We start from the raw sequence: 19,655 nt of genomic DNA, 5'->3' as shown, positions 1-19,655 counted from the left end.
GACAGGGCCGTAGAAGGGCATCAACCCAGCAGCAGGACCGGTGTCTGCTCCTTTGTGTGAGAAGGAACAGGAGGAGCACTGCCAGAGCCCTACAGAATGACCTCCAGCAGGCTACTGGTGTGCATGTTTCTGACCAAAGTGTCAGAAACAGATTCCGTGAGTGTCACATTAGGGCCGGACATCCTCTACCGGGACATGTGCTCACAGCCCAGCACCGTACAGCTGGATTGGCATTCCCAAGAGAACACCAGGATTGCAGGATGCCATTGGCACCCCGCTCTCTTCAGAGCAGGTTCATACTGAACACATGTGAAGGCGTGAAAGAGTCTGGAGACGCCATGGTGAACGTTATGCTGCCTGTAACATCATTCAGCATGACAGGTTTGGCGATGGGTCAGTGATGGTCTGGGAGGCATATCCTTGGAGGTCGCACAGACCTCCATGTCATAGTCAACAGGACTGCTGTTAGGTACCGGGATGAAATCCTCAGAGCGACTGTCAGACGTTACGCTGGTGCAGAGGGCCCTGGGTTCCGCCTGGTGCAGGGCAATGCCTTGCCTAATGTGGCCAGAGTGTGTAGACAGTTCCTGGATGACATTATGCATTGGTGCATCCGACGCTGCAAGTACTGCCACAGACTGTCCAGGAGCTGATGCCCTGATCCAGGTCTGGGAGGAGATCCCACAGGACCCCAATCCGCCGACTATCAGGAACATACCCAGACGTTTGTCAGGAGTGCTGTCAGGGCCATACACACTACTGAGTCACGTTATGAGTCGCCGTGATAAAATTCATTCAAGTTGGATCAGCCTGTGATTTCAATTTTTTTAGATGATGATTTTTGGTTTCCATTGAACATAGTTTTGTTCTCAACAAATTATACAATGTACATCAGTGAAGATTTTCAACTTGAATAATTTGTTCATCAAGATCTAATGCGTGATTGAAGTGAGCAGTGTAGTATGGGTGTTGGAACACAGGGCCTGGGTTCTCCCCCAGTCTGCTTTCCCTCCACACCTGCACTCTATCTACCTCATTCGCCTTCCCTCACCCCAGCCTATCAACCCCGTCCATGTTTCTAGTGTTTTTCCATTCATTAGCCTCACCTGTGTTTCTGCGCCTCACTCCACCTGCACCTCACCCCCTCGTTTATATAGTTTGTATTTAAGCCCAGTCTTTTGTTCAGTCATTGTCAAGTCATCTGCATGTGATTTGTTCCAGACAACCCAGGTTTTGCCCTAACTTTAAACTGTACCTGAGTCACTGTTTGTGCCTTACCCGAGGCATGGAACCTTTGGCCATCTATTACTGAACCCTGCATTGTTTCTCTTTTTTCAATGAAACAAACATATCATTTATTTAATGATATTTGTGTTTCAACATTACAGCTGCATTTCACATGGGGCAATGTATTGAAAAGTTCTACTATCAACAAAATAAGCTATCAGCAAGAGATAAGACAGAAACAAAGCAGTGGGTGAAAATCAATACAGGCAAGACATCTTAGAAAGAGCTTGGTGCCAATTTGACAGCAAGGCATGACAACCTCAAAGATAAACTAATTTGATCTATCTATCTTACTGTTATTAATGGGTTGTCAATAATCATGGTGAAGCAGAGACCAACAACCAGAGACAAGTCAATTATTGTTTTGTATATGTTTCTATTTTAATCTGGTTTGCTTTTTGTTTGTTTGCTTTTATGATTCTGTTTATGCTCAGCATCATTGAAAATGAGAGCCTTACTGAATTGATTCCCTGAGTCTTAAATAAAGGTTTGAATGAATGAAAATGACGGTACCTTCACATTGCAACACAACAGAGTAAGGAACCAATTTCATAACTTACATCAGAAGCAGAGAAAACTATGATTATTCACTCAGCGACTAAATAGAGGCCAGATCTGAAACAAGGAGGCATTGAGTGTTGTATTCACAGAACATCATGTTCTTCAGGGAAATGCCTCATCTGTCTTTAGCTGACATGAGAAACTAATAAACATGAAATGAAAACTATGCTCCCATGATGCTCAGCCTATTCTAAGGCGTGAAAAAAACAGAGGTCACCCTTTATCACGAGGCCTCTGATATGGCTTTTCAATTTGTGCATGCTTTATTTAGACTTGATTTATGTACACTTGTAATACATTGCGTATATGTGTGTGTGTACTTGTAAAGCTATCTTTGTAAGAACCAATTTGAGCTTATGGGCTGTTAAAGGGTTAAGACTTGGACACTGAGTCTCAGTGTCAATATTGAACTTAACTAAACTATCAGGTGGACAGGAACATGACTCCAAATAATGCTAATGTTGTTCTGTGCCTGCTGATTGTGTAATTTGGCGTGATATTAACGTTACAAGCGATATTTCAAATAATCCTGCATCCAATGATCGAATTAAAGCAGCTCTTTAAAAAGCTGCTCTATGGTTAAGCATATGGTTAAGCAGATACTTCTGTATCTGTGCAAGAGTGTGTATGAAAACAGGCACATTTTAAAATTTGCAGACGACACAGTCATTGTGAGTTTGTTGCACATCAATGAATCCAGCCATGGTCCAGTCTTGCAGGATTTTATTAGTTTGGTGCTTAACACATCCAAGACAAAGGACATGACTATTGATTTTAGGACACAGACTCCAAATTGTGATCCCACAGTCATTAAGGGCCAATCTGTGGAATGTGTGGAAAGCTACAAATATCTGGGGACTGTCATTGACTCTAAACTGTCTTTTAACAAGAACTGTGAAGCAGTGTGTAAGAGGGGACATCAGCGTTTGTTTTATCTTCGGAAATTGTCCAGTTTTAACATTGACAAAACTATGCTCAGGCTATTTTATCGAGCTTTTATTGAGTCTGTGTTATCTTTTGCCCTGGTGTCCTGGTTTGGTAATCTGTCACTACAGGACAAAAATTCCCTGAACCAGATTATCAAATGGGCTGGTAGGATAATTGGTGAGCCTCAACTCACCATGGCAGCCCTCTATGATACACATCTGCAGCGTAAAGCCAGCGCTATTCGTAATGACTGCTCACATCCCTTGCATGGCGAGTTCCAGCTCCTTTGCTCTGGCTGTCGTTTTGTGGCCCCTAAGGGCAGGACAAAACGGTACAGAAGTAGCTTCATACCCACAGCAATTGTAATGCTGAATAGTAAAGCCACAAGGTAAACTTGTTGATATTGAACTTACTTGGCCCCAGGGACATGTAGAAGCTCTTTTCTTTTCTTTTCTTTTCTTTTCTTTTCTTTCTTTTCTTTTCTATGTAGAAGCACTTTTCTACTTATTTCTATGACCATGTATTTTCGTTATGTTGTGTTTTGTCTGTCATGTCTGGGTGTGGCTGTTTTTTATATTGGGATTGCCGAGTGCCTGTCTGCACAACAAATTTACCAGCTGGTATTAATAAAGAAACCTTGAACCTTGTATCTTTTGTGAGATGGCAGCAGGGTGAACAGCCTGTGGCTGGGTGGCTGCTGTCTTTTAGTATCCTTTGGGCTCTGTACAGACATCTCCCTTCTCTCTGATATTACTGATGCTCTGTAAATTGGTTCCATTGATGCTCTAGGAAGTTTTAATTACCCGCTGTAGAGCCTATGCTTGTGGTGTTTTCAGTCAGGATGCTTTCAATTGCTCCTCTGTATTAGTTGACATGATAGGTTTTTGTGATGTTGATTCCCAGGAACCTAAAACTGTTCACATGCTCCACCTCAGCTCAGCTGATATAGATGTATCCTCTTTTCTCAAATCCGCAGTCAGCTCCTTGGTTTTGCTGACGTTTGGCAGTAGATTGTTCTCTTCAACCATGAGTTAAAGTGTTGTTGCGGAAGTAGGTTAACTTTTCTGATAACAATCCAAAACTCAAAGTATTTCATAATATATATGCAAGTTTTGTATATTGAAAGTCATTTTTGTGCCTGACTTGATTGTGGAGCCCATCACATGCATAACTGACACTTGAGGGACAAGTTGACTGTCATAGTTGGAAGGCCACTGACCAAGCTGCCACATTTGATGAGTTGGGAGTTAAAAAGGTGTTGGGAGTGCAGCCATGGGTGTACAATGTGAACAGGAGGGGGCTGAACACTGGGGTGCTCCAGAATTAAGTACTCGAGTAGAGGAGGGGGGACTGCCAATGCGAACTGTCTGCGATCTGTTTGTGAAAAAATCCAATATGTGTGAAGACTGGTGCTCCAGCCCAGACTGTTCAGTTTTCCAATCAGTTTAATGGGGGATATTGTTTGAGAATGTTATGTGTTTAATGATTGGTTAATTATTTATGTTACATTAATGTGCTCTTCATGTTCCTCATGCGTCTGCCATAATATCTCAGTCAGTGTTGTGTTTAAAGCTTCTCGTTTGTCTCGCCCCCCAAAACCTCAAAAATAACTCAATTAACACATCGAGTCAGCCCCTGAGGTTTTTGTATTTCCACAGTAGCAGCTTGTGCCTCGCTGCACCACAGAACATCTTGTTGGTATGACATAGGGGTTACTAGTAAATGTGAAGGCACACAGTCTGGCGCACATGAAGATGTGCAATGCATGTTCAGCAAACTGAACAAACCAGCAAGGTTAACATTCCCTTCACGCGCTGCTGTTTGGTGCTGCAGAAAATGCTGTGAACACACTGAAGGTTCATATCAGCAACAATCCATCTCGACTGCTGAATAAAACACTTTTTTTGCAAATGGTTAACCTGAGAGGCAGACTCTAAAGCCTGTTTCAGAGTGTGTTTTAGAGGAGGTGACACAAGCGTCACAATCTCATTTTGATCCTATTGTGCGTCGCTCTCTACGTGCTGCTCACTGAACAACCCTGACAATAATATCACATCTGCACACAAAAGGTTGCCTCAAACTCTGTGATCAAGTAGTCTCAGATTGTTGACTGTCATTTTTTACTTTTTAGATTGTGCATTACGTTCCTCAGCCATCACCTTGCCCTGCTGACAACTAAATGAAAATAATCATTTGTGCAACACCTTCCTTTTTAATCAGTGCGAACTGAAAAAGTGCAATAATGGAAAGCAAAGTGTTAGTAGAAGTTTGTTAGCAAGTGCCAACAGTCTGAGCTTCACTGGCTACTGATCAGAAGCCAAAGCAAACACTAAAACACTTTTCTCAATCGTCTAATCAGATGCCAAAACTGACTCAACATGATGGAGCAGGGGTTCTACTCCATCTACTAAGAGCAATACGAAAAAACAACCAAATCATATCTTGATGGTCATTTTGAGATTGTTACTATACAGTAGTCGGACACTGAGGGAGCACTAAAGTGAACTAGTGTTACATTTTCACAAAGTGTCAAGTTTCGAGAGGCAGATTTCAAACGAATGATCAGAACCACGTAGTTTTTGTCCTCCCTGGAGCCTCTGTCTTCTGAACCCTCCACTCCAAAATACCCACCTCTTTCAAACTCTGGAACCAATTTGTAATGCAGGTTTTCTCTTAGAAATGTGAAGTCATTTTTTCCCGCTCAGACTTGACAAAGCTCCTGCTGAGCCACTGAACAATTACACACTTAACTGACTCTTATATGTAAAATTGATGCAGTTCCCCTTTAAACTAGGACATAAAACTCTATTTTGACTTATGTTTCCTAAATTCAGGTATAAACCAGTAAACTAGAATAATTTGCTTGCTGCACCTCAACTTCACCGCAGCTTTATCTGCCTTGACTGAAATAGGATTTTCTAGTTTCAGTAATTGCCTCAGATGACTGTGAACTGAGGAGTGTGATATAACTTGAAAGCCACCTTTGTTTCGTCCCTTTTGTTTTGCAAATTAGCTTTTACAATACTGACAGATATGCAGTTATCAGTATTTTTATATTTGCACTGGATTAAATGACTATGTGTTATGTTAAATTACCTGTTCGTATCAGAAAAGAGAATTGGTGCCCTCAGAGAATTATCACCAAACGTTTCAGTTACCCTTCAGCTTTTTAGCTTCTTTTAGCTCATTGATTTGTTTTTATGTTTTCACTCTAGCCAACTGGTTTCCAGCTGTGGCAGGCATCAGTTCACAGAAAAAAAGGCTCTGATAAATCTACTGCGGACTGCCCAGTAGTAGTGGGTAGTCAGATAGCCAGACAGAGCTAGAGGAGACCAAATAGAGCTGAAAAGAGATTTACATACATGTCACGTCCATTCATCAGATGAACAGAAACGTAACATAACTCCAAATGAGAGATAATGTTGCTCTGTGTATGTGAATAGGCAACTGTTTGCCTTTACAAGTTTAAAGGGTACTACAATGTTAATGTTGTCTTAACAGTGATAAAATAAATGAGTTATTGCAAGATTTAACGACTTTGAAAAGAAATAAAATCTTTATTTTTTTACTATATAAAAGATTCTGAGGGCTGGAGAAATGTTCTGTTTTTCAATTTCAGCACAATCCCCCATTGGAAGCCTGCTTAATGTGATTAACTGTAGTGTTACTTAGGGACATGACATACATAAACGCTGTGGCTAATACAAATTATTTCAGCATTAGTTTTCTCATTGACTGCTACACATACACATGACTTTCTAAGTCACTGGAACTCTACTGGAGCAAAGAACAGCATTTCCCTGCTCTGAAGATTCATGCTGGCGGCACCAGGTTTTTTCCTGCTTGTGATTGTATTAGAAAACAATAGTTCATTTAAAGATGCTTTTGGAATGCAATATACATAAAATGTACGTGTATGCAGTCTTTAAACGCAAAAATGCGATCGTCCTTATATCATGAGGTCCTTGGATTACACAGAAGCTAAATCCGGGCTGGCCTGTCTGTTTCACATTCAGCACGCCTGCTGCAGATTTTCCAGTTCATTCACAAGTTCACAAAACAGTTCTGACTCTGATATGAATTGTACACCTCATGACAATATACAGTACATTTGTTATACAAGCCTGTCTGAACACAAACAGAATAAGCTGGGTGATTAATACTTTTGTCTGTGTTGTAAGGCTCTTTCTTGTCTGCTGCAAGTTGTCCACTGGAACGCAGCCAGGCGAGTCCCTCGAGGTTGTCCTTCAGTCGAGGCTCAAGACCAAAGGTGACTGTGTTTTCTCAGTTAGGGCGACAATGCTTTGGAATAGCATTCATCTTTTAAATCACTTGAAAAAACTCTCTTTTATAAACACGCTTTTATGTGAATCAATATGTACATGCATTGCTGTTTCAACAGTTTTCTATATGTTGCCTATCATGGCTGCAGCCAGCTATGAGGTCCAGACCTTGGTAATTATTCCCTAAAAGAATAGGCCTATATTTTCTTAGAGCTATATATAAAATTTAAATTTAAAAAAATCAGCGTTCTATAAATATAATCAAGAGTTGAAAGGTCTGGTCAATCTGTAAAGTGTCCATTTTGCAGCACTTCTTTTTTTCCCTCTGTTATTTTCAGTGCATTAAGTGGATAAAGTGCCAGTGCTCCCCTTATTCACCTGTCAGCATGTGTATCAGGCAGCCCGATCTGCAAATCATTACATATTACATTCTGAATTTCTACAGTGAGTAAAAGATACTAGAGGATAACACTGATTTTCACAACATTAATGTATTCAACAAAGTACTTTTAGTGTGTCACATAAATGAAGAACCATGCATCACCATGCTCGATGTCCAGTTTTCCCTCAAGCTGTATAACCTATAACTTTACTTAATAGCTTTGGTGTGAGGTGCAATGAAGTCATCAGTCTGGTACTGGAGGAATCTACTACTGGAGGGTGATGAGAACAAGGTGACTCGACTTCCATGTTGTTGTCTCTTGCTGTCAAACTGGCAATCAATATCTCCTGGAGACACTCAACAGAGACAGACACGGACAGGAGAGGAGTCAGACACTAAGAAAATGAGAGAAATTAGCTATGCAGTTGGCAATGAAATCAATCAAGAGACATCTGCTGTGTAGGATTAACTTAATTGGCGATTCTATCAAAACAGTGCGTAATAATTACTTATTATTTATACCTCATTAAATATTTAATGGTAGCATAAATTCAGGAAGCACTACACATTTCTGGGAGGACCAATAACACTGTTACTTACAATGAATAAGATGTTCATACTTACAGAAATGGCACCAGTATGTTCTGGGAGGAAAATGCCGTATTTGATCCTTTGACCAACAGTCAGGCCATCATCCTGAACAAGGTTTTTGTTAACGTCGCAGTTGGCTGCAGGATTGGTGACAACAGGCTCTTTGCTGCTAGCAGAGGGGCTAATGTTAGCTTGCTGCTCCTGACCTGCATTTTCATGCTCGGTAGTATTTGTCTTGTCTTGTCTATTAGTATTTGTCTTATGTCTTTTAAGGAGTCCAGACTGGTTTCATGGGCCACAACACAGTTAGTCCGAAGTTTATCTTGTCATCTTCGTCTGCTCTGTTCTTTCCTACCCATCCAGAGCTTGATTTATGTGCTTTTCCTCTTTCCCAACTTTCTTCCAAGTCCCTCTTAGTTGTGTGACTTTTTTTTATGACCCTTTAGATTAACCCAGTAATTGGTCATTTGTTTCCTGCAGATCCACTGTGGCATTTCTCCTGCCTCAATTTGAAGAGCACACACTGGTGACGTTCTCACTACCCCTAAACAGATCCTCAGAACTCGGGCCTGGATATCATCCAGTTCTGACAGTATAGTCTCGGCTGCAGATCCATATATCATACTAGTCTAGTCTTGAGCGGGCACTGATTATTTTAGAAATTGGTGCATACCTGTTATTCTACACACATGCTTCATAAATACTATTAATCCTGCTTGCTGCTGTAATGTAGTGAAACATTCAAGCCATGGTGTGCATTTAGTGAGTCATGCTCATTGGTGATCAGTCAGATCCACATCAAATAAAAGAAAGTAGTGTGCTTGGTGTTTCTTCTTTTTTATTTCTGAAGTTACGTATGACTCAAGTCATCCTTTCAATACTTTCATAATATACTTTATGCGGTTATTTCTTGTTTTTGCAAAGTAACACTACTTGCAGTGTACTTGAGTACAGTTTTTTTTGGCTACTGTACCCACCTCTTCCCTAGCTGTCTGTGCATAAACTGACTGCTCTCAATAAGTCAGCTTACTTTGCAGGGGAGACTGGATGTGTAACAGAGATGAGGAAAAGCTGACTGTGGATTTGTTTCACTGAAGAATATGACATCAGAGTTTGGTATTAACAGATAACAATGACCCTGACTATGGCCCTGGTCCCTATGTCTTTTTCTTCCTATTTTAAAATAGACCAACACACACTCATATTAAAGCTTTGATCTGTTCTTAATTTGATCTGTTTGGTGGTCTGTTATAGATTTGTTGTGGCTTTTTTTTTGCATGTGAAGCACTTATTCTTTTAGAAAAGTGCTATACAAATAAAGTTATTATTATTATTATTGTTACTATTAATAGTAGTTGTTTTTTCCCACTTTTTCACAGCAAGCAGTAAACACAGCTCTGACATATTACTGATGTTGTGAACTTGTTGGCAAACATTTCCTTATTCACACATCCAATAAAGTGGTGTAGGGTATTAAATGTTAGTTTTTTTTGGCCAACCCGGAAGTTGGCATCACTCTGGTTCCCTCGACAGAAAGGCTGTGGGATTTTTTTAATTGGATTTTGGAAATTGCAATAACAAGTAGTATTTCCTTCTTTATCATGTTTAGTTGTCTAGTTAGTATTTTGTTTTTTTAATCAGGAATTTGGATAACACTGTGGACACCCAAGATTTTATAGGCAGAAGGATAGGTGTAGGACCAGGATGCACCTGGGTGGGCCTATGGTTTCTTAACAGAGCAAAAGAGGCACGCAGAATCCAATTGTTCTGTGTTCGCTTGCTTGTTTCTTGGAAAATAAATCATAAAAGCCAAAGGAACGTTGAATGCACATTGAACTTCTCTTGCCTGCGTACATCACAAGCCCATGGTTGAAGTTTGATTTAACGTTTGATTTAGATTATTTGACAAGTGGCCACTACAGTTACAATAGTTTAAATAGACGAGTGTTCAGCATGATGACGTTTAATGTCCCTGGCAACTTCTGTAGTCTCATATAGCCAATTGTTATTTCCCGTCATTTTTAAGACACACAAGAACTTCAGAATTAAGTTAAGGGACAATTAATGATGTCTTTTATGTCGCAGAACGAAACTTATGAACAGCTAAAGCCTGTGGTAACCGCGGACTTTATTTAAGGCATTTAACCGAAAAGCCATTCAAAAAACTCATCGACTCTGAGACGAGGGAACCGAAAGCGCAAACACGCAAACTGATTTCCAGGTTTTAGGACTCATTACTACACCACTCTATAGACCAGCAGCTACTTAAACATTAAGTGGATACTTTCTGTCCATTTGATTAATGTAAGCCTAATGTTCACTCCACTTTTTTAATTTTTTTTTTTTATCTCCACTAACTACTTACAAAAATGTCTGGTTTTGTAGCTGCTAAATGTTCCATTATGTTCCTGAGCTAGCTGCTAACTCTGTCTGCTTTGGTTATATGTACATCACGTAGGTGCAAGGCAATCAGGAAATTGTGTGAATAAAAAGAGGGTAATACCTGCCACAGTAATGCCACAGAAGTTAAATAAAAGCAATGTTTGAATCCCAATCAGATCTTCATCAGGTCAGGCTGTTTGGAGAATGGAAAACCTATTTCCATATTTATACATCATGCACACCGATAACATGATAAGCTCTATGATGGCAGGGGAGGTTAACAATTCAAACTGTCCTGAGTAATAAACACAATAAGAATTAGATAATCAGTAAAGTACATACATTTACTCAAGTATTGTGCTTAGGTACAATTTTACTCATGTATTTCCATTTTCTGGTACTTTATACTTCCACTCCACTACTTTTTGGAGGCGAACATTGGACTTTTTACTCACTACATTACTTTAATAATTTTAGTTACTAGTTACTTTTCAGATTTCATAGCGCATTACAGCCAAATGAGTACATATGGGATCTGATTATTGGCCAGGTCGAAAATCGATCAACCCATAGTCATGGTATATGCATACATGTAAATATATGTAGCCTATAATTTACTTTTACTTGTACTTTTGATACTTAAGTTCATTTAATATCAGATACTTTAAGACTTTTACTCAAGTACCATTTGCATGAGTGACCTTTGCTTTGACCAAAATAATATTTTAAAACGAAATCTTTACTTTACTCTACAAGAATAACTTGTAGGTACTTTATACAACACTGGGAATCAGTACATCTATAGAAAGTCAAGAGGCTGTAGACCTGGGTTCTTTTTTCAGTTAATTGGTGTCTGAAAAACTGGAACAATAATACAAAGTCACATGTCGAAACATCAAACACACATTATAAATAATATGTATATACATGTTATCTCATAAATCAAGATCTAAAATGACCTACATTCACAAATATATGAAAGTTAGATACGAGAGAAGACAAAATCTTAAAATAAAAAATGAATTCAGCATTCTGTAAAAAGTTTGCTGGATCATAACGTCAAAAGAAAGAAGACTCCTGCTGTGATTTCAAATTTAGTTTAAACTAGAATGGCACTCAGTGGAGCGCATATGTCCACTAAGGCCCAACAGTCCCCTTAAATTCAATCAAGCCTAACCCAATATCAAATAAAACATATTTAAATCCACTAGATACAGACTTTTATTTGGATCCACACCAAATTGTACTCACTCATAGATACAAGCCCCCTAAACATAACTATTTTTTCATCAAGATATATGCATTTTTTCCTGACAAATTAACAAAATGTGGAAATGTTTAAGAAACTGAGAACAAATTCCTGGATCAGTCCCTCTTTCTGGACCCACACCAAAAGTTAATGGGACCTATTGGCCAGGACCCATTCTCCATCCAAGTTTCATGAAAATCTGTTCAGTAGTTTTTGTGTAATCCTGCTGACAAACCACCCAACAAACAAACAAACAGACACAGGTGACATAACCTCGGCAGAGGTAATTATTTACTCTCATGTGTCAGGTTATAGAGAAAAGGGAGAGGCTTCATGACATTTCCATAGTTCATACTCACTGTGTTATTTTAGAGAAAATGTTTGGCCTCAAACTCTTGATTGAGGCTTCTAGGTGTGAGGGTCTGGAGGGTGTTTACATCACACATCTTCTAGAGATCTAACCAGATTTTAGAGTTACTGAAAACAACTGCTTGTTACAGCTGCAAACATCACTGACCTCACTACCAGCCAGCCAACTCTTTTAAATAGAGCTGAGACACACTGTTGTGGTTAGCAACTTGTGTGTGCATGTCCAGATCCGGGCCCTACTCAAGGGCTCTGGTCCAGATAAACAAAGTAGTCTTGCCCCAAGAATGTGGGCATATCGCCCTCTGCTGATGGAACTCATGTACTGCATGTGAAGGGGGCATAGATAGTATGTTACCCATGTGTATAATTGTGTGATGATTGATGCACATAAAGATTATTTAGGCTCGTTTATGTTTTTTGTAAAAACATTAAAACAACTGATATTACAAGTTGTATTAATAAAAGCCAGGGTATGGGCATAGTTAAGTTTGCCGTCTTTTATGTCTTTGAGTGAAACGGACAATTATATTTAACCGTTAAAACCAGACATATTGATAAGTGCGTGTCTGTGGCCTGCAGACACGTAAATAATGATTTAAGTGTAGAGATACACTTGAAGGTCAGTGGCGTAGTACCAGACCGAGTGAAAAACAAACCTGTCCCAGTCCAAGAAGTTCACTTTGCGCTAGGCAAAGTGGGAAATGTATTTCTTGCACGTCTCGTCGCGTTTTACAGCCGGGCCAATGCGAACTACGTTTCCCATGGCTCTCTGCGCGCTTGGGTTTGCATGCTGCTCTCCACGCACTGCCACAACGATAAATGTGGTCCTTGAACGACACATAGCCCAGGTACCCTCGTATGGCCCTCTGGATTAAGGGGTACAGTTTTGTCTTGACCACAAAACATAACGTCCAACGTAAGTGTTGTCTGCTTTCTGTCCTCTGCTTTGGTGTGGTTCACTTTCATAATGACATCTTAATTCCCTGCTTGTCAGGGTCAGCAGTGCAGCTAGCTAGCTAGCTAGCAGCTATCTAGCTTACGTCAGGCGTCAGAAGCCAAAGTTGGCAGCAGTTCAGAGACTGGCCTTCACAAGACCGCCTGCTAGTCTGTGTTTAAAGTAGAACAACAGTCTGCTGTAATAAGATAAAAGCCTGTTTACTTCACCTACCGCAGGACAGTGCCCTGGTCTAACCTCACAACGAAAGCTGCTTCCTCCTCGTCCTCCAGACATAACTGACTAATGTCATCTAGCCTAAAATAGTGCATGTGAAAAGGTAATATTTATGTAGCCTTATACAGGCTGCAACTTCTAAAATGAGCCAGGACATATTCGTACAGTCTGTTTTTCCCAGAGTGTGTTTTGAGTACGTTTATTTCTAAGTTAAATGTAGTGACGTCCCAGCTCTTGTAGCAGTTTGGCTAGCTGCTAGCTGTACCGTTGAGTATGAGAGTTGCGACACTGTGATCTGCCGTCACGTACTTCATGTAGTGCTCAATAGTTCCCTCAGCGCCGTTGCCCGATGACATGGGCACAGTTACAGTTACATGTTTGATTGAATGTTTTTAATCATCTGATGGAATCATAATAACTTAAACTTGCTGCCTCGCCTCCCAGATAACCGTTTTCAGAGTCACATTGATCACTGTTCTGTTTGTTTTCGGATTGAGGAGGGCTGTTCCCACGAAGCTTAGCACTGTGCAGCAGTAGGGTAACTGCGCATTCACGTAGGTTCTGGACTTACACTTTACTTGGGTATGTCCATTTTCTGCTCCTTCCCATTACATTTCAGAGGCGTATAGGCTATTATACTTTTTATCACACTGCTAATACATTTTTGACAACTTACATTACATATTCAGATTGAAATATAATCAAATAAATTATGTAACTTTATATAAAATCACATTTAATATGATTACAATGACTGACAGATGATTCACAAGACAGCGAGCAGTATATATAGTAAATTGCTCCACCTTTGCCAGCTGCAGCAAAGATGCAAAGTGCTCAGGACTTGACTAGGACTAGATATGTTTTTCAAAGAAACTCATTCATACAGGGAGAGACATATGTCAGGAACCAGGCCAGGAAAGGGATAGAAGGATTTAAAATGGCCCGAGCTTAAATCTGATTAAGGAAGATAAACTTTGCATGCCAGCCATACACCAATAACTGCAATTAATTTCAGGTAAATGTAGTGCAGCTAACATCTAAGTATGGTAAAGTTAGCTCATGAACTGTTGTTGATATTAACTTACTAGCTAATTGCAGTTATTATATAATTAGCTATTATCTTACGACAAACCTTAATTAAAGGTGGCTATGTAAAATGCCATTATTACATAGATTCATGACAGGTCAGTTAAAATTGTTGGGAAAAAAAAAAAAAATGCAGTCATTTCATCATCCTAACAGCCAGCGTGCTTCATAAACACTGAACATGAATGGGGTTCACTGCTGGAACTATCAGCTGCCCCATGACATGCTTCACTCTGCATTCTCTGATACCCACAGGGGCATCAGGGGTATTCAACGGTGCTGGCTTTGAATAATAGCCTGTGTATACTATGTTTTTTAAGCATAATTTGAGTTAATGTTATGTCTTTGAATATTCTTGAACTTTCATTAAAACACTCGTCCTACTGTTTGTTTTGCTTCAGGTGCTGATGATTGTGCGGTCATAACACAAGGTATGTTCGGACCTTTGATTCTGTCATATAACCTGTGTGATCAGTCGATGCAAAGCAGGTAATGTTGTAGTTAATGCAGGAAGGAATGAGGCCATGGTTGGTTTTCCCAGTGAACAGTTAAAGATTAGATGGCTTGGTAGTTTTACTGCTATTTATCTTATATAATGCAAAAATCTTTCTTAATAAAAGTAAAACATGTATGTAGCTAGTGTTTTTCTTAAATATATGCAACATACATTTTTAAAGAGAATCAGGGCATAACTGTACGTCTAATCAGAACAAAGAACTATAATTGGCTGTGGAGGGGAGGAAATATGTTGCGTTGGTGAAGGTCCAGGTTCCTTTGGTCTGCAGTCCAGATTTAGGAGTAACCAGAGGTCACGCTTCTAGCTGAACAAAGTAATAGGGTTGGGCGAAGTCTGCCGAATTGGCATATGATGGTGTCTACAGTGAAACATCATGATGGACAATGACATTGTTCATCAGCCCAACCCTACAAAGTAATGTTACTATTGGCATAAGGGGGCATGGTTGAAATATGTTCGGTAAACATTACAAGAATATAAAGTCAACAGCAGGCATAGATAACACTTTTTATGATTCCTGGTTACTATTAGTCAATGTCTGAACTTGAACTTGGCGTCCCTGCATATCGCTGCTCCACAGGTCATACAACATTTATGGTGTTACCCAGTACTCACTGGAATGTAGACAAACAGAATAGACGGCAGGCTTTTTATTTGATTTTTACAGAATGATTGAGAGTATTTGATATACAGTACATGTTCTCGTAAGAAGAGAAATTGATCAATTGCAATCTACCAATTGGAGGACAGATCAGTTAGCATTTCAGCTGTTTAATGTAAAGGCCTATTCCATTTATTTCAATCGTACATTTGGGTGCTTCTGATAAAATGTTATATGAAATTTTGGTCCAAACATGAAAACTTAAAAACTACTCGTGTAAAGAATTTAGCCATTATTTTTCCTGTATCATGTCTTAGCTGCATACTCATCATGGCATGCAGATATCCCCCCACTGCCCATTTGGTCTGTTTTAGAGTTAAGTTAGGAACACAGTGTTTGCCACAGGGATTTGTGAGACTATGGTGGGTGGTCTCAGACCATCTAGGGCTGTGTGAGAGAGCTTGTGCAACTTCAGAAAACTTAAATGCTATTATGAGAAGTGCAAAAACTATTTTAAGTTCTTTATCACATAATCATCAGAAGACTTCACTGCCTATATTTGTCCTTTGTTTGTCCTACCCTAGTCTGTGGTTAAACGTCACAGCAGCAGAGAGGAGGAGAGGAAGAGGATGATCATGCAGCGCGTCCTAAGCCATGGGATACTGCGGCGGGTGGCAGCTGTGCACCCGTTGCTGGCTGGCGTCCCTGTCCCCGAGCCACCTACAGCGTATTGTTGCTGTGTCCTCCGCCTGTCACTGTCACCACCCACAGGCCAGCGCTGGCTGTCCACCTCCACCTCCAGCAAGGAAGCACATCAGCCAAAACCCCTGCCAGGACAGGAGGAACCAAAGTCCAGCTCCGTGTCTCAAACAGAGGAAAAAGTGGAAACTGGACTGGATGCTGCAGAGCTGGACCCCCTGCAGGACAAGTCCATTGGTCTGGTCCAGAGGTTTAAGAGGACGTTCAAACAGTACGGGAAGGTGATGATCCCTGTGCATCTCGTGACGTCCTCTGTCTGGTTTGGAACCTTCTATTACGCTGCTATGAAGTGAGTGTTGTGTTTTGAGTTTATGGCCCCATTATAGGTCAGATTGACATTTGTTTTGTTTATTTTATGTCTAATTGAAGAATGATGAACTATAACATCTGCTGTATGGTCTCTACTCTGGTATTCTTACTTCTATTGATTCTTAAAGTTAACAAATCATGTTACTAACAGTCATTCCACAGTTTTTGGATGCTACTATAACATTTCCCCCTCTTCATGATTTTCTCCCCTCAGAGGTGTGAATGTAGTGCCATTCTTGGAGATGATTGGTCTTCCAGAGTCACTAGTTGGCCTTCTGAGAGATTCCTCGAGTGGCTACGCTCTGACTGCGTACGCCATGTACAAGGTAGTTTCATCCAGGATCTCTGGGTTCTTATTGAAGAAAACATTTAACATTACTGCTCACTGATCAGCATCAGAACTCATTGTTATAAAAATATTCAACTTTACACATCTTAGCTTAGATTGTGTGTAATTTACTTAGTCAGTGTACATTTGAAAAGCAGATACAGTATTTATAATAAGTGATTTGAGTAATGATAAAAATAACTTTTCCATGATATTCTAATTATTTGAGATGCACCTGTAATATCAATATAATGGATTCGGGTATTAATTTTCCTCTGCTGACCAGTCAGAATGTTTGTCTTTGTCTCCCTACAGATTGCAACCCCTGCTAGATACACAGTCACTCTTGGCGGTACGTCACTATCTGTTCAGTATCTTCGCAAGCACGGCTACTTGTCCACACCACCACCGGTTAAAGAATACTTTCAGGACAAAATGGAGGAGACAAAGGAGAAACTGTCAGAAAAGATGGAGGAGACAAAGGAGAGATTTTCAGAGAAAATGGAAGAAACAAAAGAACGTTTCTCTGAGAAAATGGAAGAGACTAAGGACAAGTTTTCAGAGAAACTGCAGGAAACCAAAGACAGAGTCTCCGAGGGAAAAGCTTTTTTCAGAAAGGAAAAATGATTAGAGAATCTCGTTCACAGACGGGCCCTCTGAATACATGATCCTATTTAGTAATCAGTGAGGTAGGAGCAAGAAACAGGTGACACTTGTAAGACCGTTTGGAAAGAAGAGACAGACGTTGTACTATCCTTGTCCTAAAGTTTCACCTCACAAATCTCAGATATCAACTGTTGTCAATTTAAGTGTCAAACTTCAGTCCCTAATTGTCCAAACTGCTACGATGCACTGCAAGTTTAGACTAGACAGCAGCTTAGCAGACTCCTGGCAATGCTACATCCTGGCTCAGTCATCTCAGACTGGATTTACACAGGCATAAATGACTTTAACTCTTGGTTGACTGTTTGAAGAGAAGCTATGTTGTCATTTCTCTTCACTAAATAAAAAAACAAAAAATCAATCTGACCTGCATAAAAACTCATCCAGAGAGAAAGAGAGCAGTGGTTGTCCTTGTGCTTGATGGGAAAATAAAACTTGAAGCTCTTGGGTTACCTGTGTGTGCAAGTCAATCACAGCCTTTCTGAAGGCTTGGTATCACCTTGTGTCTTTTCTAGTGTGTGTGAATGAAAATCATTATTTCTAATGAATTTTTATCCAATAGCCCAAGCTAATATATTGTACCACTTAATGCACTGATGGAAAGTTGTGTTTGAAATGACCAAGTGAGATGATTGTTTGCTGTATCCTATCAGTTTACATGTGATGAGTTGTGAGTCATACATGTAAACAAGCAGAGGCTTCAGAGTGTATTAACAGTAGACACAGTGTGTAATACATAGTGTGTAATACATAGTGTGCCATCTGAAATGTCTTCGGTACAAATGTTCTTGTGAGAAATTAAAACCACAACTGAATAAAATGAAATGCTAATTATCAACATTTGTATGGTGCATTTAAAGGGTGTGTGAGACTTAACCAGTGAAACGCTAGTCAGATGATTACATGCTCTACATAAATGGGGTGTAGTAGGGAAGTAATCAGCAGACGCTGCAGCTCAGCTGTACAGTATCAACATTTTTAGCACCTTTCAGCTCAGAGTTTTGGCTTCACTTTCCGGTTATTTTTGGTTAGTTCTAACCACCGTCATCAGTATAATTTCCAGCATTAGCTGTTTTTAGTTAAAAAAAAGTTTTGATTAACCCACTGTACACCACGGGCCAAACGTATAACACTGTGTATTCAGGTGTAGAAATCTGTGTACACACAAAACATGCGTACAGTCTTTTCGTCAGATTTATAAAATCCCATGTACATCTTTTCCTCATACATTTCAATCATCTGCAATTTCACACACATGCTCGAGCTGTCTGACCATCCCAACAATAATATAAATATAAATGGCTCTAAACACGCCCCCAATTACCTGGTTTGCACATAAAGGGCCAGAATTTAGTGTTGAGGAGAAATGATGGAAGCAAAGAAGCAGCTGAAGAACAGGAAGCTTAATTTTACGGACAGTGAATTAATTTTACAGCAGATTTGGTCACATTTTCAGGAGACCTATAATTAATCAATTATTGAACCAAACTTCATGAATGTTTTTGTGACAAAGTAGTTTGTGTTCCACTCATTCATCACAGAAACATGAGAGCTGTAGAAATCACTGGAACTCAAGACTGCCATGATATACATGTTCCAAAACTATATATGGCCCCTTAATCACAAACCACATTTTAAAATCTGTAAAACCTGAAATTGTACTTTACAGCAGCATAACTAGATTTTTGCTACTTAGGGAGAGTTTGGCAAACTGTACCGACAACACGACATATCATCGCCTTATAAATACTTGATTACTGTATTTATTTGACCTGTTTACACATGTGTAACCTTGTCCAATATATAAGTCCAACATCAACTCTCCTTTTAGCTCTGTTATGGTTGTCACAAACTTAAGAAAATGATCTCAGTGCTCCACTATGTTTACTGCAAGCTTCAAGTACCTGTTAAAAAATGCACTCAGTTACCTAATCCAAGTATCACAATATTAAAGTAATGTACACAGGAATACAGTTGCCTTTTGTGGCATCCTAATTATGTTACATACATATATTCTGTTACTCCCTAAGCCTGGATTTGAATCAATGTTAGTATAAAACTTTGTTAGTGCAGCTTTAGGACAGTAGTTGAGTAAATGTACTTTCATCCCCCTCTGCTTCTGTTTCACAGGGCTGGGTATTTGCTCCCCAGAGATAAAGGCACAGGTACACACCGGGAGACAACAGG

General features: G+C 39.8%; 1 protein-coding gene across 2 annotated transcripts; it reads left to right on the top strand.

Moving 5' to 3' along the window:
* Positions 1–12,803: 12,803 nt before the first annotated feature.
* On the top strand, positions 12,804–18,306 carry fam210ab (family with sequence similarity 210 member Ab). 2 transcript variants are annotated; one of them, XM_084357764.1, is made up of 5 exons: positions 12,804–12,947; positions 14,693–14,722; positions 15,994–16,457; positions 16,692–16,803; positions 17,121–18,306. In XM_084357764.1, the coding sequence occupies exons 3-5, from the start codon at positions 16,039–16,041 to the stop codon at positions 17,430–17,432; spliced, it is 843 nt and encodes a 280-aa protein (XP_084213890.1). In that variant the 5' UTR covers positions 12,804–12,947; positions 14,693–14,722; positions 15,994–16,038; the 3' UTR covers positions 17,433–18,306. The 2 variants fall into 2 exon arrangements, with proteins under 2 accessions (XP_084213890.1, XP_084213891.1); XM_084357765.1 differs by lacking the exon at positions 12,804–12,947 and adding an exon at positions 13,623–13,784.
* Positions 18,307–19,655: the final 1,349 nt, after the last annotated feature.

Source organism: Pagrus pagrus (genome assembly GCF_965226575.1).
Source record: "Pagrus pagrus genome assembly, chromosome: 7".
In the NCBI taxonomy this organism is placed as follows: domain Eukaryota; kingdom Metazoa; phylum Chordata; class Actinopteri; order Spariformes; family Sparidae; genus Pagrus; species Pagrus pagrus.
Note: the sequence above shows the minus strand (reverse complement) of the source record. Positions and strands in the feature narration are given on the sequence as shown.

Excerpts from the sequence above, each read along its gene's own strand:
- fam210ab (XM_084357764.1), top strand. The coding sequence starts at position 16,039 with ATGATCATGCAGCGCGTCCTAAGCCATGGGATACTGCGGCGGGTGGCA. Across the intron at positions 16,458-16,691 it reads TTCTATTACGCTGCTATGAA|AGGTGTGAATGTAGTGCCAT; the intron begins GTGAGTGTTGTG and ends TTCTCCCCTCAG. Across the intron at positions 16,804-17,120 it reads CTGCGTACGCCATGTACAAG|ATTGCAACCCCTGCTAGATA; the intron begins GTAGTTTCATCC and ends GTCTCCCTACAG.